The following is a 27,130-nucleotide window of genomic DNA, read 5'->3' as shown; positions in this document are numbered from 1 at the left end:
GAATACAGGTCAAATCTGAAAAATCAAGGCGCAGCAATCTCAAAGTTGGAAGCACAAGTAGGGATCTTATCCAAGTAAATCTCAATGTCCACACACACATTTCCCAGTGATACCATGGCCAACCCAAGAGGGAAATGTAAGGCCATTACACTTAGAAGCGGTAAAGTTGTGGAGGAAGGAAACCCAAGCAAAGGCAACCATGAAGAAGAAGTTGCAGAAAAGCATGAAAACAAGAATGAAGAAGAGACCCCTGCTCCACCCTCACCAAAACCAATCTTGAAGCCTTATGTGCCAAAGGCACGATACCCACAAAAACTGGGAAAAGATGGGAAGGATGGCCAATTCTCTATGTTTCTAGAGATCTTCAAGAAGCTCCAAATCAACATACCATTTGATGAGGTATTGGAGAAAATGCCACTTTATGCCAAATTTTTGAAAGAGCTTATAACAAGAAAAAAGAAATGGGAGGCAAAGGAGACCATAGTACTAACTGAGGAATGTAGCACCATCATACAATAAAAGCTACCTCAGAAGATGAAGGATCCAGGGAGTTTCCAAATCCCATGTATCATAGGGGATATCACTATTGAGAAAGCCTTGTGTGACCTGGGAGCCAGCATAAATCTCATGTCTCTAACCATGATGAGAAGGATGAAAATTGAGGAAGCTAAACCGACAAAAATGGAAATCTAATTGGCTGACAGAACATTTAAGTTTCCACATGGAGTAGTGGAAGACTTGTTGGTGAAAGTGGGGGAATTCATTTTCCCAGCTGATTTTGTTATGCTGGACATGGAAGAAGAGGCCAACACATCAATCATCCTAGGAAGGCCATTCCTAGCTACTGCTGGAGCCATCATTGATGTGCAAAAAGGGGAACTAGTCTTGAGATTGTATGAAGAGAAGATGGTCTTCAACGTCTTTAAGGCAATGAGTTACCCCAAGGAGTCCATAGGAGAATGCATGATGATAGACACCATAAAACAGATAGTTCAAGGGGTTTTGGAAGAATAGCAATGTGAAAGAGCTATGGAGCTGGAACAAGCATCAAATGGAGAACTACCACAAGGAACCATGAAGAATTCAATCATGCCAACCACCACAGACAACAAAGAAGCAGAGGCACCAAAACTAGAGTTGAAAACCTTACCACCCAGCTGGAAATATGCATATTTGGGTGCCAACAACACTCACCCAGTGATCATAAATTCAAGTCTGAGTAAGGAGCAAGAAGAGGAGCTTATCCAAGTGCTGAGACAACATAAGGATGCCATAGGCTGGACACTTTCAGATCTAAAAGGGATCAGTCCTTCAATGTGCATGCACGAAATCCTACTTGAGGAAGATGCCAAACCCTCAAGGCAACAACAAAGGAGACTGAATCCAACTATGAATGAAGTGTTTCAGAAAGAAGTGTTGATGTTATGGCAAGCAGGGGTGATTTACCCCATCTCAGACAGCCCTTGGGTAAGTCTAGTGCAAGTAGTCCCAAAGAAGGGAGGGATCACTGTTGTGTCAAATGAGAAGAATGAACTGATATCCCCAAGGACAGTGACCGGATGGCGTATGTGCATTGACTATCGAAGACTCAATGAAGCTACTCGGAAAGACCACTTTCCCCTGCCCTTCATGGACCAGATGCTTGAAAGACTCGCAGGGCACGAATACTACTGCTTGCTGGACGGTTACTCTGGCTACAACCAAATAGTTGTAGATCCCAAGGACCAGGAGAAAACCTCTTTCACTTGCCCCTATGGAGTCTTTGCTTATAGGAGAATGCCCTTTGGATTGTGCAATGCACCTGTAACATTCCAAAGGTGCGTGCTCTCCATCTTTTCGGACATGGTTGAGAAGTTCATAGAAGTATTTATGGATGACTTTTCTGTGTTTGAAAACTCATTCTGATTGCCTATGTCATCTTGCCCTGGTGCTAAAAAGGTGCCAAGAAACCAACCTGGTTTTGAATTGGGAGAAGTGCCATTTTATGGTAACTGAGGGGGTGGTTCTTGGTCACAAAATTTCAAAAAATGGCATAGAAATAGACAAGGCAAAGGTGGAAGTAATTGAGAAATTACCTCCACCTTGCAATGTCAAGGCAATCAGAAGCTTTTTGGGACACGCTGGGTTCTATAGGAGGTTTATCAAGGACTTTTCAAAGATTGCAAAACCTCTTAGCAACCTACTTGTCTCAAATACTCCCTTCGTTTTTGATAGAGAGTGCATGGTAGCCTTTGATGAGCTTAAGAAGAGACTCTCATCTGCACCTATTATAGCACCACCTAGCTGGGATCTTCCCTTCGAATTAATGTGTGATGCATCTGATTTTGCTGTTGGTGCTGTTCTAGGACAGAGGAAAGACAAGCTAGTACATGTTATTTACTATGCTAGAAAGGTCCTTAATGAGAATCAAAGGAACTACACCACCATAGAGAAAGAACTTTTAGCCATAGTCTTTGCTTTTGATAAGTTTAGATCATATCTTATTGGCTTTAAAGTAATTGTATTCACTGATCATGCAGCACTCAAATACTTGCTTACCAAACAAGAATCTAAGCCCAGATTAATAAGATAGATTCTGCTACTCCAAGAGTTTGACATTGAGATTAAAGATAGGAGCGGAGCCGAGAACAAGGTAGCTGACCACCTCTCAAGGATTCCACAAGAAGAATAAGAGATGCACCAAGTTGCAGTAAATGAAAGCTTCCCTGATGAGCAGTTGATGATGATCCGAGTAGCCCCTTGGTTTGCAGACATAGCTAACTTCAAGGCTATTGGGGAACTACCAACCAACGTCAACAAACACATGAGGAGAAAGCTAATCAAGGATGCCAAGCACTACATCTGGGATGACCCCTATTTGTTCAAAAACTGTGCTGATGGAATCTTGAGAAGATGTGTCTCCCATGAAGAAGGGCAGGAAGTGCTGTGGCAGTGCCATGAATCCGCATATAGAGGCCACTTCAGTGGAGAAAGAACAGCAGCAAAAGTGCTTCAATCCGGATTTTACTGGCCAACAATTTTAAGGATACTAAGGAATTGGTGTCAAGATGTGATGAGTGCCAAAGAGCTGGTAATCTAACCAAGAGAAATGAGATGCCACAACAATTCATACTTGTTCATACCCTGGGTCGAGCTGTCCGACCCGGGATGTTTAGCAACAGAACGATTGACCTCTTTAGGTCAAACTATCCGACCACTTCTCAAAGAGCTCGGCCAAATCACCAAAAAAGCCCAAAAAAAGAGCCCAAAGGAGGAACACGACCCAAATCCAAAGGCAGCCCAAGCTTATAGAGATAAAGGCGGTTCCCTTGAAAATAAGATGACCTCACTCAAAGATAAGATAAGATAAGATAAGATAACTAACTTATCTTATCTAAAAAGGTCACTCTACACCGTTATAAATACACTGGAGCACCCAGGTATAACTCATACTCTGATTCTACTAAAACCCTGCTTAATACCCCTGATAACTTAAGCATCGGAGTCCCTTGCAGGTACCACCACCCTCCGGTGACAAAGGATCATCAGCATAGCCAGTCCAACAAGTCTGACACCACAGCTCCGGCCGCCATCCTCCAGCCGGACACGTCACCTCCGACCAGAACAGAAGATCTCGTCCGAGATCGACCTACAGTTTCAGGTAACCCTCGGAACAGTGGCGCCGTTGCTGGGGAATTTGGAAGTCATCCCACCACCATGGCGGACGACCATGACAACGACCACGACTCGGATCTAGAAGATAGAACGCCGCACAAAAACGTGGACACTACACCAAAAGATATCCCGCAACCTGACGGAGACAAGAATTCACCAAACCCGGGAGCCCTTGAGATGCTTCAAGATCGCTTAAAAGAACTTGAGAAAGAAGCCCAACATCAGCGAGAAGCTGGGAAAGACCTACAAAGGAAGATAAGGCGACGACGGGAATTGGAAGACAAACTTCTAAAACTCGAAGCCGATCTCAAAGCCAAAGCTATTCGATCCACTCATGAGGATAGCTCCCGCAAGGACCAAGATCCATTCACCAAAGAGATCATGAAGACCAAAATCCCAAAGGACTTTAAACTCCCAGATATGACCTTATACGATGGCACGACAGATCCCAGCCATCACCTCAGTAATTTCAGGAGTCGAATGTACCTCACTGACGCCTCAGACGCAGTTCGCTGCAAAGTTTTCCCGACCACCTTAACAAAAAAGGCGATTAAGTGGTTCGACAATCTACCCCTCAGATCCATCTCAAGCTTCGATGACCTGGCCAAAAAGTTTTGGGCCAGATTCTCTATCCAGAAAGACAAAACCAAGCACACCCCAAGTCTACTAGGAATCAAACAAGGAGATCAGGAAAGTCTCCGCATGGAAAGATTCAACAAGGCATGTCTAGACATACAAAGTCTACCCACAGAAGCGGCCATCATGGGCCTCATCAATGGCTTACGAGAAGGGCCTTTTAGCCACTCCATATTGAAAAAGCATCCCACATCTCTAAATGAGGTACAAGAGCGAGCAGAGAAGTATATCAACATGGAGAAAAACTCTTGACTAGGAGAGACCTCAAAATCCGGGTTCTCCTATTCCTCCCGAGATAAGGACAAAGAATCCAAGAAAAAAGAAGATCAACATGGGGAAAAGATAAAAAAATACCACAACTATACCCCTCTTCGGGTATCCCTTGTGGATGTCTACAAAGAAGTATGTCATACTAAAAAGATACCTCCAGCTCAACCACTCAAAAGCAAAAAAGAAGGAGGAAACCAGGCTGAATATTGTGAATATCATCGAAGCTATGGACATTCCACCAACGAATGTTTTGACCTAAAAAATATCATAGAAATACTGGTAAGAGAAGGAAAGTTAGATCGGTATTTGGCGAGCCAAGCAGATGATCCCAGAAAAAGAAGAAGGGATGAAGATGTCGGACGGGCTGAACGACCACCTCGTACGCTCGAGAGACACGTCCACATGATACATGGAGGATTTGCGGGAGGAAGGATCTCCAAATCATCTTGAAAAAGATATCTTAAAGTGGTATATCATGTCGAAGGAAGAGAAGAAACACCCGACATCCCCACAATTACTTTTACCAAAGAGGACGCATCCGGCATTATCTCGGGACACGACGATCCTATGGTCATCACTATCATATTGGCAAACGCAAATCTCCATCGCACACTGATAGACCAAAGAAGCTCTGCCGACATCTTGTTTAAAACTGCCTTCGACAAACTCGGCCTGGAAGAAAAAGAACTCAGCGCATATCTGAATAGCCTGTTCGGACTGGAAGACACCCCAGTTCAACCACTTGGATACATCTCACTACACACGACCTTTGGAAAAGGAAACCAGTCAAGAACACTCAAGATAGACTATATCGTGGTTGACGTGAGTTCAACCTACAATGCCTTAATAGGTCGGACAACCTTGAATCAGCTCGGTGCAGTAGTCTTGACTCCACATATATGTATGAAGTTCCCAACTACAGAAGGAATAGATACAATAAAAGCAGACCAGAAGATGGCGCACCACTATTACAATGAAAGTCTAAACCTCAGAGGCAGAGGAGAAGAATTCCATACAATCGAACTTGGTGGAGTTCAGAGGCGGGAAGAACTCCGCCCACAACCCGAAGGTGAAGTAGAAAAAGTCCAGATCGGAGATATCTCGGACAAAACAACCAATATTGGTACAATCCGAAACGGAGACATAAAAGAATCACTCGTACAGTTCTTACGAGATAACGTTGACCTCTTTGCATGGAAGGCTGCAGACATGCCAGGCATAGACCCCAAGTTAATGTGCCATAAGCTAGCAGTCTACCCGGGATCTCGGCCAGTACAACAGAGACGTAGAAAGCTCAGACCAGAACGATCCCAAGCTGTGGAAGAGCAAGTACAAGCTCTACTGGAGGTAGGATTCATAAGAGAAGTCAAGTACCCACTATGGCTAGCTAACGTCGTCTTGGTGAAAAAATCAAATGGGAAATGGCGGATGTGCACCGACTACACTAATCTCAACAAAGCCTGCCCAAAAGATCCTTATCCACTCCCAAGCATCGACGCTCTAGTGGATGCCTCCTCCGGATATAAATACCTCTCGTTTATGGATGCATATTCGGGATACAATCAAATCCCGATGTATCCACCCGACCAAGAAAAAACTTCATTCTTAACCCCAAAAGCAAACTACTACTACGTCGTCATGCCTTTTGGACATAAAAACGTGGGAGCTACTTATCAGAGATTAATGAATAAAGTCTTTACGAATCACATCAGAAAAATCATGGAAGTCTATGTGGACGACATGTTAATAAAGACACAAAGTGAAAAGACATTACTGTCCGACCTCACCCAAGTATTCGACACTATAAGAAAGCATGGCATGTGACTTAATCCCGCAAAATGCACCTTCGCAGTAGAGGCTGGCAAATTCTTGGGTTTTATGCTCACACAAAGAGGAATCGAGGCAAATCCGGATAAATGCTGGGACATACTCGACATGAAGTGCCTGACTTGTGTCAAAAAAGTACAACAACTCAATGGAAGGTTGGCAGCCTTGTCCAGATTTCTCGTTGGATTGATAATAAGATCTCTCCCCTTCTACGCCACTCTAAGGAAGGGAAAGAGGTTTGAATGGACAACAGAATGCGAACAAGCCTTCCAAGATTTCAAAGATTCCTAGGACAGCCACCTATCCTAACTCGGCCTCAGGAAGGAGAACCAATTATATTATACCTCGTAGTAGAAAGTCGGGCAGTAGCCTCAGCACTAGTCCGAGAAGACGACAGTGGGCAACAACCTGTATATTTCATCAGCAAAGCATTATAAGGATCCGAGCTGAACTACCAAAAAATAGAAAAATTCGCCTATGCTCTCATACTAACATCTCGATGACTTCATCCATACTTCCAAACTCACACTATTAGGGTTCGGACCAACCAACCCATAAAAGGGATTTTGCAGAAAACAGACTTAGCAGGCAGAATCTTGCAATGGGCAGTCGAGTTGTCCGAATTCGACCTTCAATATGAAGCTCGGACAGCCATCAAATCGCAATATCTGGCCGACTTCATTCCAGAATTTACAGACACCCCAAAAATTCCTACAGAATAGAATCTTTACGTAGACAGTTCCTCAAATAAAACTGGAAGCGGCGCGGGTGTGATAATTGAAAGCGACCAGGGAACCCAAATCAAACTTTCCCTCAAATTTGGGTTCCCTGCCTCAAACAACCAAGTGGAATATGAGGCGCTACTAGCTGGTTTGAAGCTGGCTAGGGAGGTTGGAGCTCAAAAGCTTATCTTCTTCAGCGACTCACAAGTAGTCACTTCACAAATAGCAGGGAGCTACCAAGCCAAAGATCCCACCATGAAAAGTACCTGGATAAAACCAGGGAACAGCTTGGATAACTCGCGGAATATGAGGTCTGCCACATACCCCGAGAATAGAATACCCGAGCTGATGCACTCTCAAAATTAGCCAGCACCAAACCAGGGGGCAACAATAGAAGCCTCATCCAAGAAATGCTGCAGAACCCGTCAATCTCAGAAGAAGAAAATGTCCTAGCCATAACAGGTCAGGATCAAGGATGGATGACTCCCATAATTAACTACCTCAAAACAAAAACACTCCCCACAGATGAAAAGGAGGCAAAGAGGTTAAAACGGGAAGCACAATACTACACTATCATAAACAATACCCTATACAAAAGAGGAATTTCAATACCATTGTTAAAATGTGTGCCGACTTCCAATACAAAGGAAGTTTTAGAAGAAGTACACAGCGGCATCTGTAGCAATCATCTCGGAGCACAGGCACTTACCAAAAAAGTACTACGGGCAGGATTTTATTGGCCAACTTTACAAAAGGAAGCCACAGAGTTCGTAAAGACATGTCCACCATGTCAGAAACACGCCAACTTTCACATCGCCCCGCCAGAGGAACTCATCAGCGTAACCTCACCTTGGCCTTTCGCAAAATGGGGACTCGACCTTCTCGGACCCTTCCCCCAGGGATCAGGACAAGTCAAATTCCTCAAAATAGGGGTAGACTATTTCACAAAGTGGATCGAGGCAGAACCCTTAGCTAATGCCACTGCTCAAAGAAGTCAAAAATTCCTATATAGAAATATTGTGACAAGATTTGGGGTTCCATACTCCATCACCATAGACAATGGCACCCAATTCACAGATGCAGGCTTCAAAAAGTTGGTGGCCGATCTGAACATAAAATACCAATTCACTTCCGTGGAACATCCCCAGGCCAATGGACAAGCCGAAGCTGCCAACAAAGTCAAATTGGCTGGGCTAAAATAAAGGTTATAGGAGGCAAAGGGAGCTTGGGCCGACGAGCTCCCACAAGTCCTATGGGCATATCGAATAACACCACATTCCACCACAAAGGAATCACCTTTCCGACTAGCCAATGGAACGGAAGCAATGATCCCGGTGGAGGTCGAAGAAGGGTCGCCTAGAGTGATTCACTATAATGAAGAAGCCAACTCCCAACTTCAAAGGGAAGAACTCGATCTACTTCCGAAAATCTGAGAAAGAGCTTGGATCAGGGAATAGGCATTGAAACGTCGAATGGCTTCAAGATATAATCAAAAGGTAGTGCCACAAGGTTTTGCTGAGAACGACCTCATCCTAATCTGAAATGATATTGGAACAACTCGACCTGGAGAAGGAAATCTGGCAGCAAACTGGAAAGGACCCTACCGAGTCATAGAAGTACTTGGAAAGGGCTACTACAGACTGTCCGAACTCGAAGGGAGAGAGCTTCTTAGGTCATGGCACGCCTGCAACCTAAGAAGGTACTATAGTTAAAGGTAATAGAGATCTTAGGTGCACTCTTTTCCCTGAAAAGGTTTTTTAACGAGGTGCCAAGCCAAGATCTACAAATTGCCCGACTTAGAGGGATAAAACTCCCGCATGTATATATCTGCATTTTCTTTTGAATAAAGTTTTTTAGATTTTCTATAAATCCTCAAGAAGCATTAGTCTGAAACGCTAAAAAATTCATCGCCCGATTATAAAGCTACAGGATCAGTAGAAAGTGAAGATCAAATTCACTATCCGACCATAATAAATACCAAAGAAGATGAAAACCAAATTCATCAAAAGGTCGACCAAACAAGGATCAAACCTAACTTCGACAAAATCGGCAAAGATGAAAAAGCGACAAAAATAGAATAATGCAAGAAGTTATCGAAAGTGATCCATAGAAAGGACCTGATAAGGTCTTAATAAAATGGGTTGCTAAAAATAACTTAAAAGACAGGCCGACATAAAGAAGTCGGACCAGTCGACCACAATAACCAAAGTTATAAAAAGTCCATCCCTGGAAAGAGGCCTGTCCAGCCCTAAAAAAGAGGATTACTAGAAATAACTTAGAAGAGACCGACATGATGAAGTTGGCCTCCCTCAAACAAGTTATAAAAAGTAATCCCTAAAAGAGGCCTAACAAAGGTCCAAAAAGAGGATTACTAGAAATAACTTAGAAGAGACCGACATGATGAAGTCGGCCTCCCACAAACAAGTTATAAAGAGTCAATCCCTGGAAAGATACCTGACAAAGGTCCAAAAAGAGGATTACTAGAAATAACTTAGAAGAGACTGACATGATGAAGTCGGCTTCCCACAAACAAGTTACAAAAAGTAATCCCTAAAAGAGACCTGACAAAAGGTCCAAAGAGAGGATTACTAGAAATAACTTATAAGAGACCGACATGATGAAGTCGGCCTCCCACAAACAAGTTATAAAAAGCAATCCCTAAAAGAGACCTGACAAAAGGTCCAAAAAGAGGATTACTAGAAATAACTTAGAAGGGACCAACGCAAAGAAGTCGGCCCAAAAAACCAAACGTTATAAAAAGTGATCCCTAAATAGAGACTTAACAAAAGTCCAAACAAAACGGATCACTAGAAATAACTTCAGGCCGAAGTGAGGAAGTCGACATAAAAGTTGGAGCCAAATCAAGCCACAAGTATGAAAATACAAAGGCAATCCAAAGAGGTCGGACAATAAGGCTCCAACACTCCCAAAAAACCTAAAAGGTACCAGACAGATGCAGACAAACATGTCATAAAAAGCACAAGATATAATAATAACAAACTCAAGAGGCTACCAATATCAGCCCCAAGAGCTTGAAAACTACTTTGTTTTTCAAAATAAAGTTGCTAAACAAGAAACTAAGAAAGTAGCAAAAAGTCAGAACTACCATTTAGAAAATATAAAAAGTTCAAAAGCCCACAAGTCGGGCTATCTACACAAAAATCCAGAATAATCATTGAGGATCCGAAGACTTCTCAGCAGCATCAACACGAGGTGAAGGAGGACGAGTCTGAAGAGGCACTGCATCCACTGTCCCATTATCTCGGTTCAAGATTTGACAATCAGGTTCTGACTCGGGAAGACCAACCTCAGCTGAAGGAGCTAAAGAAGTTGGCACAACAGAGGCTTTGGCGGCAGGCACTGAAGGAGGGTCGACGTCATCATCAATAGGGTCATCAGGAACAATTTTACCATCTTTTACGATGTTGTCCAAGCTGAAGAGAGTAAGGTCGAGCTCGGGTGCAAGAACCCGAACCTGCTCCTTCAAGTTCTCATAAGCAGCATTTACGCTGCCTACAAGGTGACCCTGGGGCTCGGCATAATCAGCTCGGGCAGACTCCAAATCATCCCTGAGACGCATCATTTCCCTGTAGGTCGTGACATAGCCCTCATTGTGCTTCAATGCCGTGTCTTCAGCCAACCTCACAGAAGCCACCAAGGCAATAGAACTAGCCTTTTCGCCCTCCAACTCCTTCTCCAGCTTGGTCACTTTCACTCCGAGCTCCTCTTTTAAACCTTTCATCCGGTCGAACTCCAACTTAGCCTCCTCCATAAAGGCTTTTGTAGCATGAATGGGAAGATCTTGGGCAGTCCGATATAAAGCCACCCCCATGTGTGCCATCTTGACGCTGCTCCGAGTAATAAAGTCCAAATGGCGAAGAAGAGAAACATCATCAGTAGGGATGGTACCATAAGGACCAATTTGCTGGTCAACAAACTCGACAGCGTCAAAGTCAGGGGCATCAAGGTTAAAGGGCTCAGCTGTTTTTTGCTTTTTCGGAGGAGGAGCGCCGGTAGGAGAAGAGGTAGCAGTAGAAGCCCGAGAAGGATCAACCAAGCGAACCCGAAGAGTAGGGATCATCCTCCTCGGTCCAGGAGAGCTCGGAACAGATGGCTTCGACAGAACCTGAGAGGACCCCTCCCCAGCCACCTTGGCCGAGATGTTTTGAGCCGCCGTAGCTTTCCTCGCCTTCTTGAAGGTCTTCATGGAGTCATTATTTTTAATCATCTCTACAAACAAACATCACAGCGAGAAACCAAGTTATGAATCAAGAAAAGAAAAGAAATAAACTCGACAAAATACGCAAAAAACAAAAGAGAAATCGACCACTACCCAGCTCAGCTCGGAGGAGAGAGGGATTTCCTAAAAATTTCTTTGTATCAAGATGGGGAGGCTGTCCCTAGTTTTCTTCCAGCACAGTCACAAAGGCTTGCTCAGCCTCATCTAACATCTTCCACGTATATTTAGGCACCACTACATTCTTTTGCCATTCTAAAGGAAAGGCAGGCTCGTCATTCTCATCCAGAAAAAAGGGCCGAGCTCCTTCAACAACTCAGACCCTGAAAAAGTAATTCTTAAAGTCGTGAAAAGATTCATCAAACATGGAAAAAACCTTCTTTCCCTGGGATGCTCGGAAAGAAACCCAGGCGGCTTTCTTCTTAACCACCCCAGGCTTTGTCAAAACAAAGAGATAAAAGAAGAGGGATTGCGAAGCAGGGATACCTAGTTTGTGACACAGCAACTGAAAGATTTTTATAAAACCCCAGGAGTTGGGGTGAAGCTGGGATGGAGCTATGTTAAAAGACCACAATAGGTTGGTCTCAAAGGGGGTAAAAGGAAGAGTAATATTCATTTGACTACAAAAGAAGTCATATGCATAGAAAAAGGGGCGTTCTCCAACAAATCGGGTAGAAAAATAAACCCTTTCTTCAGAATTGGGAGATACAAGCTCATAATTCTTTTCATCACTACCATTACTACAAATCCTATGAAATTGCCTAAGTTGGTGACAAAACTCGGAGTCAACCAACGAAACACATAGAAGAACCATAGAATCCACCCAATCAGCCATGCCCTCAGGGACTTGGGAAGATGTCTCAACAATATTTTTGCGATAAGACATGAGGTCAACTAGTCCTACAACAAGAAAGAAGAAAATAGATTACTAACCAAAACATCTCGGGCAAAGTCAAAATCAACTCATAGCAGAGCATGACTCGAGCATACAAACAAGTAAAAGGAAAATCCCAAGACAAGGTCTAGGGGCATCCTTTGGAGGCAGTGACATAGTAAGGACTCTTAAAAAAATCTACAAGACTAACATCCCAAAAAAACTCTCAGCAAAGAAAAGCCCTTTTCCAAAAGGCAATATCCCGAGAAGAAAGAGAAAAAGTCAAAATAAAGTCATCAAAGGAGCAACGAAAATAGCAATTCAATCATAAAGCAAGCAAACAAAACACGCCAAGTGGAGGACATCAAAGACGCAACCTTTTTTCAAAAGAATCAAATGAAGCCATTACCCCAGAAAGCTACAAAATCAAATAAAAAGGCAGCAAAACATGCAAAGCCCTAAAAAATCTTAATCATCAGGAGAAATGCCAGAAACATGCATCACATCAACAATTGAGCAAAATGACGCGAAAAGGTTCAAACTTTACAGTATGCATTCAAACAAAAAATCAAAGCTTTACCAAAGAACCGAAGGCAAAGCGACGAAAGAAGTAAAGAAGAAGAAAGTAGAACCAACCTGGAAAAAGGAGAAAGCTTCAAAGAAGTTGAAGACGGAAAATAGAATCTGGAATCGCCTTTCAAAACAAAAGAAAGCACCAACAGCGTCGCAAAGGAACTACAAAACAGAAAGACAGAGAGAAAAAGGAGGGGAAGTTACAGAGAAAAGGAAAACCATTTTTTGTGTGAAATTCAAAATAAAACTGCCAAGAGAAACCGAGCATTAAAAATCAATTAATGAGGGTATTAAACCCTCTCACATTCCCAAGGCTAGAGCGCTAATGCAAAAGCGCGCGCTTTCAGAAGAAATGAAAAGGAAAGACGTTCCGCATTCAAAAAAGAAGAAGACTCTACAAAGAGGAAGTCGACAGATGCTCGAGTTCGGCTTCACCAGAGAAGGATCGAAGTACCAAAACTAAGACTCGACCTCCAAAAGAAAGACCGAGCTCGAGCAGGGGCACTGTTCATACCTTGGGTCGAGCTGTCCGACCCGGGATGTTTAGCGACAGAACGACCGACCTCTTTAGGTCAGACTATCCGACCTCTTCTCAAAGAGCTCGGCCAAATCACCAGGAAAGCCCAAAAAAAGGGCCCAAAGGAGGAACACGACCAAAATCCAAAGCTAGCCTAAGCTTATAGAGATAAGGGCGGTTCCCTTGAAAATAAGATGACCTCACTCACAGATAAGATAAGATAACTAACTTATCTTATCTAAAAAGGTCACTCTACACCATTATAAATATACTGGAGCACCCAGGTATAACTCATACTCTGATTCTACTAAAAACCTGCTTAATACCCTTGCTAACTTAAGTATCGGAGTCCCTTGCAGGTACCACCACCCTCCGGTGACAAATGATCAGCAGCATAGCCAGTCCAACAAGTCGGACACCACAGCTCCGGCCGCCATCCTCCAGCCGGACACGTCATCTCCGACCAGAACAGAAGATCTCGTCCGAGATCGACCTACAGTTTCAGGTAACCCTCGGAATAATACTAGAGCTGGAACTATTTGATGTATAGGGAATTGACTTTATGGGACCCTTCCCAACCTCCTACTCAAATAGTTACATATTGGTGGCTGTTGATTATGTCTCAAGATGGGTAGAAGCCATAGCCACTGCGACAAATTACAATAAAGTTGTGATAAGCTTCTTGAGAAGGAACATCTTCAGCAGATTTGGAGTTCCTAGAGCCCTCATTAGTGATGGAGGGACACACTTCTGCAACAAATAACATGAGACACTCCTTCTCAGGTATGGAGTCAAGCACAAAGTGACAACTCCGTACCATCCACAGACTAACGGGCAAGCTGAGATCTCAAACAGAGAACTAAAAAGAATTCTTGAAAAAACTGTTGGAAGCTCAAGGAAGGATTGGTCTAAGAAGCTGGATGATGCATTATGGACCTACAGGACAGCCGACAAGACACCCATTGGGATGTCCCCATACCAACTGGTATATGGCAAGGCTTGTCACTTACCAGTTGAGCTTGAGCATAGAGCATTTTGGGCTCTAAAAATGCTAAATTATGATGAGCAAGCTGCTGGAGAAAGAAGAATAATGCAACTCAATGAGCTGGAGGAATTTATAAATCAAGCATATGAGAATGCAAAAATCTACAAAGAGAACACAAAAAGGTGGCATGATCAAAAGATAGCAAGAAGGGAGGTCACTGAAGGACAAAAGGTGCTTCTGTACAACTCAAGACTCAAGTTCTTCCCTGGAAAACTTAAGTCTCAATGGTCAGGACCCTTCACCATACTCAAGGTGTTTCCCTATGGTCATGTAGAGCTCATGGAGGACAAAACTCAGAGAACTTTCACTGTCAATGGCCATAGACTCAAACACTACTTGGGAGGCTCTTTAGAGGAGCAGAGAGTGAGCTACAAGCTCAACTAAAGATGGAGAAGTGTCAAGCTAGTGACAATAAAGAAGCGCTAGTTGGGAGGCACCCCAACACTTTATCCTTTTAATTTATTGTTTTTCTTAGAAGTAGTTTAAAATTCATTGCTTTAGATAGTTTAAGTTTCAGTTTCACACTTGTGTTGCATTACCATTTAGAATTAGATTGCAAGTGGTAGGTAAGGAAGTTTAAATATCAGTTTTGGTGGTTAGGACACCCTGACATTCTTGTGTCTCTTTTATTCCGGAATTGCAACTTGATGAATGCATTTACTAATGATGAGTAAGTGGGTTGAAAACTAGCTAAAAGGCTAAGTTTGGTGTGGCCACTCACCCACTTAATCTAGGCTTACAACCATTTTGATAACTTGATTTTGAAGAGTAAGCCCAGAGATTAAGTTTGGTGTGGCCACCACCATACAGGGATCACCTAGCAAGCCCAATTCTACTCAATTTGAAAGCATTTAATATTTTGGCAAGAGCATGATCGTGGTTTAATGTGTTCAGAAGAGGTTAGAAACAAAAGATAATGAAAAGATTTGAGTTATTCCATCCTTATGAACATATTAATTGCACAATGATGAAACCAATTTATTAAGATGCAATAGGATTAAGTTTGGTGTCCCAAAGGACACCCATCAGTTGCAATCCCACTCACCCACGATAAGAAGGAATGTGAAAGATTCTTTTATCATTACTAACGGGTTTCAGTTTCATTTTCAGGAGAAAAGATGGGACCCACATGGTGAATAACTCATAAAGCAAAGAAGTCAAAGTGTACTTACACTTTGGAACTCAACACATGCAGGAGGCACAGTGAGATAAGGGTTGGCGCCTCTTCCCACGCTAGGCGTCACTCCCCAAGTGGGAAAACATTGAATCCTTTTTATTTTCCACCATTCAAATCACACCCTTCACCCCTTATAAAAGCCTCACCTTCCCAACTCTTCTCCCACTTCAAACCCCTAATCACACACAAAAAAGAATCCAAACACCTTTTTTCTTCTTTTCTCTTTTCGCCTTCCACTACCTCTTTTCCCCTACTTCTTTTCCCTTTTCTTGATTGGGACAATCAAGTCCTAAGTTTGGTGTTGGAGCAAAACAAGGTTTTGCTTGCTCTCCCTCTTACAACCTTAAACACACTCTCTTAACCTAATGGTACCACCAAAAAGCTCAGCCTCAAATAAAAGAAAAATCAAGGAACCAACCTCTGGATCCTCAAGCTCATCTTTCAATGAATACAAGTTTCTCTCCGCATTCAACCACAATCAATTCTATGGTTGGGTGAGTGAGAGGGAAATCATTCCAGAGGTTGGGTTCCAATTAGGGAGGAACGAGCATCTTGAGCTCAACATTGAAATTAACAGCAGGGGCTGGACACTCCTATGCAACCTACCAACGAAGGTAGTAGAGAGCTTGGTGAGGGAGTTTTATGCCAATGCTGTGCCTCAGCCAGGACAATGTTATGGCTACATTAGCTACGTGAGGGGGAAGTCCATTGACTATAGTCCATCCAGCATAGAGAGGATGCCAATGGTTAAGAGGACAAGCTCCACCCAGAGCTATAAAGAAAGAATGAACCAACAAGACCCTGGGTTTAATGAAATCCTGAACGAGATTTGCGTGCTAAATGTGCAATGGATAAATGACCAGGATGGGATACCCAACCAATTGAGAAGAAGGGATCTAAGCCCCCAAGCTAGAGGGTAGCTGGAATTTGTGAGGAGGTCCTTAATCCTCATATCCAACACTTCAGAGGTGACCAAGGAGAGAGCTGTGCTCATTTACAGCATCGTGAAAGGTGAGAATGTCAATGTGGGGGAGCTAATTGCCAATAACATCAACAAAGTGCTGAAAAGCACCAGTGACAACACAAGGTTGGTATTCCCCAGCATCATACAGAGGTTATGTGATGAAGCTGGAGTTGAAAAGATCATTGATGAGGTGCTAGTAAAGTAAGACAAATTCATAACTGCCAAGAAGATGGCCAAAGTAGTGGCTGTTCACCTACTTCAGAGGCCCAGAAAACAAAGAGCTCATGCTCATGAGCCACAACAACAATAAGAAGAAGAAGAGGTAGAAGAGCAACCACACTTTCTAGCACTTCAACCACTACCACACTACCAATACCAACAATTTTCTAAAGGATTCAACTGGGAACAACTGCAAGGAGATGTACACCAAATGAAGGGATACCTACACTACCTGAGAGAAGATGTCAACCAATTCAAAGACTATCAACAAAAGCAATGGGACCAAGTCAATGAGAACATCCAACAACTCCAAGGGAGTTGGGAGCACATGAGGAAGGAGCAGCAAGAATAGTTTGACTGGAGAAGGTGCGAAGTGCACTTGACAAAATAGTAGAGCAAGGCAAATGGCAACAGAGGAACCTTGCTGAATTCATGCATCTCTATGATGGCAGAACTATCCCCAAGAGGCAATATGACATCAACATACAAGCGAAGCTGAATCACTTGTGTAATGCCATGGCCGCTCTAAACTTAGGATACCCAACATTCATGCAAGGAATGGAGGAGCTGAGTGCAAGACAAGAGGAAATTCTAGCCAAACATAAGGAGAATGAAAGAAATTTTATGAGAAGGCTAGGATTTTGGAAGTCCAAAGATGCTAAGGCACAAGAAGGATCTTCTAAGCAATATGAAGGTGACTCCTCCCCTTCCAAGAAGAAGGACAAAGGAAAGGGGCCAATGAACTGAAGACTTAAGCTACTCAAGGTTGTTAAGTCCCATGGTTGACACTCTCTAATTTCTGAAATTATGTTTAAGCTTTTGTTTGGTTTACTTTCTGTCAAGAATAAATAGTCATGATAGGGTAGTTTATGTTTTCTACTTAATTTTATTTCATGCTTAAAGTCCTTTATGAGTTCTTTAAACTACAAGAAAGAAAATGCAATGTATTTCAAGTCTTCCTTTTCAACATAAATAAAGTAGAGCTTGTCTCCATAAGAGTTGCTGAGAGCTATGCAAAAACAAGAGTAAGAGAAACCAAGGCCAAGAGAGATCATTTAACAAACAAAGAAACAAGAAACTAAGTGTAGAACCTTGAATGAACAAAAAAAAAAAGAAGAGAAAATGAGTCATGGAAAGCAACTAGTCTTAGAAGGTATAACAAGAAAAGGTTAAGGGGTGCTCCTTGAATATCCATAGAACCAAGAATTAAGTAGTAAGCAACAAAGACCCAAGGCTCTAAGCATCAACTACTAGGATGGGAAAGAAACATTAAAAAGCTCAAAAAGAGTTAAAGATCCTAGTAGATACTTGTGGTAAAGATGTGTCAAGAAGAGACCTGGGCAAGTAAATTCTTAGGGGTGCTTCAACACCTAGTACACTAAAACCAACTGGTTTGGGAGTGCTAATTGAAAGCTTAACTAAAAGGTTGTCTTGAGACAGAACACTTAGAGTCGTGGTCAAGAAAGCACAAACCAAAAAGAAAGAGAAACAACTCTTACTACATCAAGGTGACAATCAATAGAAAGGACCCCTGAAGCTTATTCTTGAAAGAACCCTCGAAGATCTAAGAGTTCTTTATGACATTAAAACATTCATACATGTGTTGAACACTTAGTTCTACCCAAAGTCATGTTGCATTCATTCAAGGCTAAGTTCTCAATTTATAAAAGGCCTACTCACATTGACTTGCTTGGGATAAGCGAAACTTAAGTTTGGTGTTGCGGTGACTTGCATCATCTATCCTTCTTTCTTGCATAAAGAGGACCATAAAAGAGCATAAATCTCATTTGATCATTGCAATTCATGCATTATTTGATGAATATTATGGTACAATGCTTTGAGATGAGTCGTGCTGAATTTCAGGTGAAAAAGACATCAAAAAATGGGAAGAAAGCAACAAAGAAGCTGGGCGTGTGAAACTGGCATGCCACTTGGAGCAAACGCCACAAAAAATGCACTGGCGTAGCACGCCAGGAGCTAGGCGTGGCATGCCAGTACTGAAATCCAGAAGGGAGTCTCAAGGATTCACATGGGCATGGCATGCAAGGGACTGGGCGTGGCACGCTAATACAAAGTTCCAAAGAGCAACAATGGAGGACACTAAAGGGGCGTGGCACGCCAGGTTGGGCGTGGCACGCCTAACCCATCACCTACTTTTGGCGTGCCACTTGAGCTAAGGGGCGTGGCATGCCAACTCATCACTCTAGAAGGAACCATCACTATGGCGTGCCACTTGGTATCGAAGGTGTGGCACGCCAGCTCCAAAAAAGTCACTTGGGCGTGCCACTTGAGGAACCAGGCGTGGCACAGTAGTACAAAATCCTAGAGAAGGGGCTGAAGGCCAATGAAGTCTGGGCGTGCCACTTGAGGTCGAAGGCGTGGCACGCCAGGCTCTCAGTTTTACTTAGGCATGCCACTTGAGCGACCAGGCATGGCACGCCAATGCAAAAAGAGACCAAAGCAAGGGCTGGGCATGCCACTTGGTATCGAAGGCGTTGCACGCCAGTCCAAGAATCTTACTATGGCATGCCACTTGAATGCTGGACGTGGCACGCCAGCTTTTGAAACCAAGGCAAGATCATGGGCGTGGCATGTTAGCCTTTAGACATGGCACGTTGGTACAAGTTTCCAGAGAGGATGAAGGAGGCCAAACACATGGGCGTGCCACTTGGTGTCGAGGGCGTGGCACACCATCCACTATTCCTCACTTGGTTGTGCCACTTAAACCCCAAGCGTGGCATGCCAGTGTCATCTAGGAAGCAAAAGCCATTGGGGCGTGCCACTTGAGTTCGTGGTGTGGCACACCAAATAGAAGCATTACTTGCCTACAAAGGGCGTGGTATGCCAGACCTTAGGCGTGCCACGCTAGTTCAACTTTTCGGAGAGCTTGATCAAGCGTGCAGCAAGGGCGTGGCACGCCAGACCCTGGGCGTCCCACGCTAGTTCAAGTCTCCAGAGGCAAGAAGAAGAGGAAAAAGGCTACGGTGTGCCACTTAAGCTCGAAGGCGTGGCATGCCAAGAAAGTTATTGAAGACGAGCATGCCACTTGAGGGACTGGGCGTGGCACACCAAGCCAGAATTGGAGGAGCACGTGACATGCCACTGAAGCGCCAGCCACACGCCAGCTGGGAAGTCATGCTTATTGAGTTTCGTTTCCCTCCAAATTGTAATTTTCCTTTTTCACTTTTGTAATTCTTTTATTTTGAGAGCTATGAATAGTATAAAAGCCCCCAAGAAGTACTGAAGAGGGGGTTAAGCAGTTAGAGAGATTAGTTTTAGATTCACTTTTACACTTCATCATCTTCTTTACTTTTGAGTACTTTTCTTTGAGCTATGAGTAGGTAAATTCCCTCTCATTGAGAGAGGGAGCCCTGTTGTACTTGATGGATTGATGATAGTGAAATTCTTCTTCTCTTCATCTTCTCTTTGATTTTCTAGAAGGAATTTTGTTTTTATACTTAGTGTTCAATTATCTTGGGAAAGAGATTGAATGCAAAATGGGTTTCATGGGAACCTTGGGAAAGGAAACATGAAACTATGCTTGAAATCCCTTCTCAGACTTGAGTAGGATCTGGGTTTTGGTGTTTGGATATGGTGACATATAATCCTCACTCTATTTGGACCTATAATGATGTGTGGTATAATCAGGGACAAAGCATATCTCTCTTCATGAACAATTAGACTAAAGAATTGGCTATTGATCAAGATCTGAGAGATTTAGTCACTAAGGGATTGGGGCTGAATTAATCATGACTGCCAAGAGGTCAATGAGTTACATGATTGAAGAGGATATAAGCTGAAATTGATCCAAAGAGACAACATCTTATGATCACAATGAATTTTCCCATTCTTATCTACCACTTTCTTTATACCTTGCTTTTACATTCTGTAATTCCCCATTCCCATTTACAATTAAGTCATTTATGATTTTGCACTCTACATTCTGCCATTTCCATTTCTGCACCTTATTGCTTTCCTTTACATTTTAGCCATTTACATTTCTTCAAGTTATAATTCTGCAATCACAATCTATCTGTTCCGCTTGACTAATTCATCAATTGATTAAAACTGCTCAAATTTGCCAATCTCTATGGATACGATCCCACTCCACTATGGGTTATTACTTAACGATAATTTGGTGCGCTTGCCAAAAGAACTGATTCACCATTTTTGAATGGGGTGTGAATTGGACTCATCACCCGTCCTTGCAGGTCGGACAATTTGTAGTAGCCATTTTCTAGGACTTCAACAATTTTGTAGGGTCCCTTCCAATTTGCATCTAGCTTCCCTTCGCCCAACTTCTGAACTCCGATGTCATTTTGGATCAGTATGATGTCGTTCGTGGCAAAGCTTCCTTTGACCACCTTCTGATTGTACTTAGGGTCATTCTTTGCTTTATTGCTTGCTCCTTGATATGAGCTCTCTCTCGAACTTCTGGGAGGAAGTCAAGTTTTTCTTTTTGTGCTCGGGTATTAGCCCCTTCATTGTAGAATATAACTCTAGGTAACTCTTTAACAATTTCTATGCAGATCATGGCTTCCATTGCATAAGCAAGCCGAAAAAGTGACTCCCCGATATGTCCATAAGACTTTGAAGAGCTCATCTGGCCATGCTCCCTTTGTGTCTTGTAATCGGCACTTCAACCCAATCAATATGACTTTGTTTGCGGTTTCAGCTTGTTCATGATCACGGGAAATCTGTCTCTCAATAAATTGCCTTCGGCAAGTATACCGAATTATCGTCAAGTAAAAACTCACAGTAGAGTGAGGTCGAATCCCACAGGGATTGATTAGCTGAGCAACTTTAATCAGAGGAATGGTCTAGTTGAACTAAACAGAATGGAGTTGAGATTTGTGGAAATATAAATGGCGGGAAACGTAAATAGCAAGAAATATAAATGACGGGAAATTAATAATAGAATGTAAATAAAGGAAATTAAATAATAAAAAGTAGATTGCAAAAAAGTAAATTGCAGGGAATTAAATGGGAATGGGGTGGTGAACATCAAAGTAAATAATAGAATATAGAGAATGGGAAGGTAAGAGTGGGGAAGTTCATTGGGTTTAGGAGATGTTGCATTCTCCGGATCAAGTTCATTTTCATCTCTTCCTCAATCCCTGCAACTCATTGATCTCTTGGCAATCTTAGGTGATTGAATCCCAATTCCTTGGCAATTTAATCTCTCTATGCTTGAACAATTGCCCAATTTCTTGATCTAATTGCTCATGGGAAGAGATGAAGTGCGATCAGTGATTATACCACATATTATTCTATATCAAAGTATCAGGAGGATTATATGTCACTATATCCGTCCAACCCCTAATCTACTCCAACATGAGAAAGCATTTCTAGCATGATTTCCTCATTCCTTTTCCAAGGTTCCTAGGAAATCCAAGTATGAACAATTTTTCTTCCAAGACAATTGCTCAATTGGATGAAGATCGAAAGCTTTCAAGCAAATCAAAGAGAATGAATAGAAGAATAATAAGAACGATGATTGATCCACTAAATTAAAACAGAGCTCCCTCCCCCAATGAAGTGGGGTTTAGTGGATCATAGCTCTGGGAATGGAAAATGGAAATGTAAAGTGCATTGAAAGTAAATTGAGCACAGAAAAAATTAAATTGTGAGTGTTTACAATCCTGGATCCCCTAGGTTTCAATCCTCTTTCTAGTTCAAAACTACTCCTATATATACTACTTCTCTGCTCCTCAGTTAAGTCTACAAGTATCTGAATGTGGGCCCTTGGCCTTAGTTGAAGCAGTTACCAAACTCATTGGGCTTTGCTCAACTTGCTGGAAGAGTTTAAGTTAGGCAGTAGTCACGTTAGTCAGACCGTTAGTGTGAGTAACGTCATGTGTAAAGTCTTGGCTCAAAGACGTTAGTGACACCAACATGGTCACTAACGTCCCCAACCTCCCTTGAATCACGTTACCCCTGTCGTTAGTGGTACTCACGTGGCCACTAAGGGCACCACTTTTGCCTTAAGCCCACGTTAATGCTCATGTTAGTGGCATTAACGTGGCTACTAACGTGGCCTTCCTTGTCCTTGCTTCTTCCTTCGATCACGTTAATGGTGTCAACTTCACCATTAACATCCTAAGCTCCCTTCTTCCACGTTAATGCCCACGTTAGTTGCATTAACTTAGCCACTAACGATTCTCATATTCTTCTTTGCCACGTTAGTGCCCACGTTACTGGCACTAACATGGCCACTAACGTGGTTTTCCTCTCCTGAATTTGCCTTTGAATCACGTTAATGGCACCAACATTGCCACTAACAGTGCTTATTTTTCTTTTCTCTACGTTAGTGCCCATGTTAGTGGCACTAACGTGGCTACTAATGTGGCTGTTCTCTACCTCTTCTTATCTGAAATCAATCAAACAAATTGCATCAAAGTCTTGCTCTAATCATAAGATAATACATCATTCATTACATCCTTTAGTCTTTTGCATTATTCTCATGAAATGTTTAGAATTCACAATGTTTGATTGAATCAAGACATGAATGCATAACTCATCCAAATGTTTGCTTATTCCCTAAGAAAATGCATGAAACTAACCTAAAACATACTCAAAACGGATTGTGAAACTAGCCAAGATGCCCTGGCATCAAAACACCAAACTTAAATCTTGCTTGTCCTCAAGAAAGTGATAGAACATAAGAAAGATGAATGAGAATACAAAGAGATATAAGTCCTTATTGAGAGAATTCAAAACCTTGGTTCGTGGAGTTTCATGCATGACAACTTAGGTTCATGTTCTTGCTAGTTTCTAGGCCATTATAGGCTCTTAAATACTCACTCTATTGCCTTCTATGAGACTCTTATTCTTGATCCTTAATTTGGCTTTGTTCTTGTTTTCTTTTTCTCTTTAGAAGCTTATTAATTTATTTAGCTAAGTGCTCTATGTTAAGGCAACTCTTCATGATAAGCTTTTAGCCAACACTCCCAAACCAGTTGGTTCAAGGTGCTAGGTGTTAAAACAACCTTGAGGACTTACTTACTCAAGCCTCTCCTCAACACATACACACCACAAGCACATGGTTTGTTATTCATTCCTGAGACCTTGGTGGCCAGCACCTCTTCGGGTTACTAAATATTTTGTGACAAAGTTGCTCTTGATAGTGGACTTTTAGTTGATAATCCCGGGTTAGTTAACCTAAGTTATCAAGTGATAAAGCACTCCTCAAAACCTAATCATCCAAGCATATCCTTGCACAAAAATACCACAGACACATATCTCAGGGTTCAAACTATTGGTGCCAAGGTTGTCAAACTCGCGAGTCTAGGTAAACTCGTGGAGCTGACCTAGACTCGACTCGTAGACTCGTACGAGTTTACCTGTTATACATTTTAAAAAAATATATATATCATGTATAATATATATATATATTTACTCAGATATAGACATTTAAACCTAACAATTTCAACATCAAAACACATAATAAATTAACCTAATACTAAAATTACAAGTTACAACAAGTACTTTGGATCACACATTTAAATCCTTCACAAGTATTTATCTAGTTCAACATAAAACACACAATTACACAATCAAAGGTTTATAAGACATAACCAAAACACAAAAGAAAACAACAAAGCAACAATTAAATTTCTAATAAACTCTAAAACTCAAATCCTCCAATATCTTCATCTTCCATGGCATCAACATCATCATCTTCACCATCTTCATCAGAAACATCATTTCTTTCAGCCTCAGGTTCAACACGGCCAACAAAATCTTCATCATCATTCACATGTTCATCTTCTTCCTCTATTAAATTTTGTTGTGGATCCCCAATAAACTCATTCTCACCTCCCTCACCCATGTTGAATTCATTACTATTCATACCTGGAATAGCAAATTCATTACTATTTGGATCATCATTAGTATTGTCATTCATTGGCAAGTGAGAATGCTCAACACTTTCAGCAATATTTTCATTAACATCCTCAGTTATCCACTCATCATCAGAATGCACTGCATCAAATTCAAGTTCTGGAGTTTTTCTAATTTGCTTGCCCTTTAACTTCAAATTATACATCACATACACTAGATCATTCATTTTCTTTTGATGCAACCGATTTCTTCTCTTTGTATGAACCTACAAACATATAGTGCCAATAGTTAATAAAAATAAAAAAATTAATAATGAATAGTTCTAAGGAAGTAAGGAATAAGGAATTACCATTTCAAATGCACTCCAATTACGCTCACAACCAGATGAACTACAAGTTAAGGTTAGAACTCGGATAGCAAACTTCTTTAGTTCTGGACAACTATCTCCATAGAAGTCCCACCACTCAGCAGGTAGCATGGTCTTCCTACTACTCTTTGCAGTTTCATTACCAAAGAGGCCTCTAGCATAATGAAAGTCAAGAAGCTGTAGACCAACCTTTTTCCTTTCTTCCTGGTTAGGAACTAGTTTTTTCAAACAACTATATAGACCAATCTTAATGTCAGCATCATCAACCATGAAATTTGGTTCATAGTGATAATGAGGATTAAGATAATACGCAGCTGCATGCAATGGTCTATGCAATTGACTTTCCCACCTTCCATCAATAATTTCCCATATAGGTTCATAACTAAAAATAGCAATGCAAATGAATAAAATAAGAAAATTAAATAAATAACTGAATATAAGAAGAAAACATGGTAACATACTAACATGATACATTGATAATCAAATATTAAAGCTTTCAATTAGTCAAAACTCAAGATTACCTCTTTTTAACACAACCGAAGTTAGTCTTGATTGTTTCTTTGGCGTTTCTCATGCCTTCAAAGATGAAACCCATGGCTGGTTTTTCATCTGAATCAACCAAGCGAAGGACTGTAATGAGAGGAGCAGCAGTCTTGAGGCATATGACAATATTCTTCCATAGCCTACTATCCAAGGCCATGTTTTGAACTCTTATTCCTTCAGGCGTTGATGCAACCTTAGTTGTCTTCCAATCAGCAGAAGTAAACATAGTCATCAATGGTCCTTTATTATCATGAAGACAAGTGAGAGTCAAATACGCAGTGGCGAATCTTGTGGCACCTGGCCGAACCAAGTCCTTTCCCTTTGTAAAATTCCTCAACATGCTAATGAGCATACTCCGAGAGTAGATAAAAGTGGTGATTTTTCTTCCCTTTTTTATGGTTGTTTCATGCACCTTTAGCTTCTTTTCAAAATCCTCCAATATCAAATCTATGCAGTGTGCAGCACATGGTGTCCAATACAAACTTTTTCTAGTCTCCATCATTCTTTCTCCAGCAGCCTTATAATTAGCAGCATTATCTGTAACAATTTGGACTACATTCTCTTCACCAACAAATTCTACGGCATCTTCTAGCATTTTGACAACTTTATCCGTTGTTTTCGAGATGTCAGAAGTGTCCAATGAATAAAGAAAAACTGTTCCTTTAGGGCTGTTCACCAAAAAATTACAAATACTACGCCTTTTTTTATCAGTCCATCCATCCGACATGATTGAACAACCAGTTCTCTTCCACTCTGCTTTAAATTCAGTAAGCATTTCATCAACATTGTTTACTGCTTTCTTTAATTGGGTTTCTCTTAACTCATGGTAAGAAGGAGGTTTATAGCCAATTCCATATCTACCAACCATCTCACAAAACTTTAAAAATTCGGGATTCTTAATAACATTGAAAGGAATAGCACTTGTATAGAAAAATATGGCACATTGTTGATCACATTGTTCCTTTAGATCCTTCTTCATCATTTGATTTATTGTTGATTGAACTTGAGCCCCTTTTCCTTTTGTGACAAAGTTGCGAATATCTTTCCCCCTTTGTTGAGAATTGTCCTTTTCCTTTTCTGTTTGTTCAGGATAATCCTCATCATCACCAAATCTTCTCTTCTTCAATGATGCTTCTTTAGCCTCCACACAAACTTTCAACATCACAGCCTTCACTTCTTCAGGTACTGAAGCACAAGGCTCTGAATCCTCTTTAGTACCGGCAAGATGATGCTTGAATCTGTAAATCCCTCCGCTTATAGTTTTTGAGCAATAATTACACTTCACTTTTTTACCATTGCCTTGAACATCAATCCCATGTTTCCATCCTATATCACTTCTATTTCCAGTTGCATTTTTTCTCCTAGAAACAGCAGGTGTAGGTCTAGGAATACTAGGAAGCGAAGACCCTGTCCCTGAACCAACATTCTCAGACATTTTGTATTTTTATCCCTAAAAATCAACAACCCAAACAACAAATTCAGATTCAGATTATCCACTAACTAAATTCAGATTCAGATTATCCAATAACTAAATTCATAACTAACACTAGTTTCAGCTACACTTACAACAATAATGTTTAAAAGATGAAAAATTTTTAGCATCATAAGACTTAATCAATAATCATCAGTTCATCACTCCAAATGCAGTACAGCAAGCAATTTC

The 27,130-nt window shown here is 41.6% G+C and overlaps 1 protein-coding gene across 1 annotated transcript; it reads right to left on the bottom strand.

Moving 5' to 3' along the window:
* Positions 1–10,281: 10,281 nt before the first annotated feature.
* LOC112757101 (uncharacterized) lies at positions 10,282–26,902 on the bottom strand. The gene is made up of 5 exons (XM_025805702.1): positions 25,446–26,902; positions 24,907–25,306; positions 24,570–24,822; positions 24,350–24,458; positions 10,282–10,543 (listed from the first exon to the last, which is right to left on the bottom strand). Exons 1-5 carry the CDS (start codon positions 26,900–26,902, stop codon positions 10,282–10,284), a joined length of 2,481 nt encoding a protein of 826 aa, XP_025661487.1.
* Positions 26,903–27,130: the final 228 nt, after the last annotated feature.

This window comes from Arachis hypogaea, chromosome 16, assembly GCF_003086295.3.
Source record: "Arachis hypogaea cultivar Tifrunner chromosome 16, arahy.Tifrunner.gnm2.J5K5, whole genome shotgun sequence".
Classification (NCBI taxonomy): Eukaryota; Viridiplantae; Streptophyta; class Magnoliopsida; order Fabales; family Fabaceae; genus Arachis; species Arachis hypogaea.
This window is presented reverse-complemented; position numbering and strand designations above follow the sequence as displayed.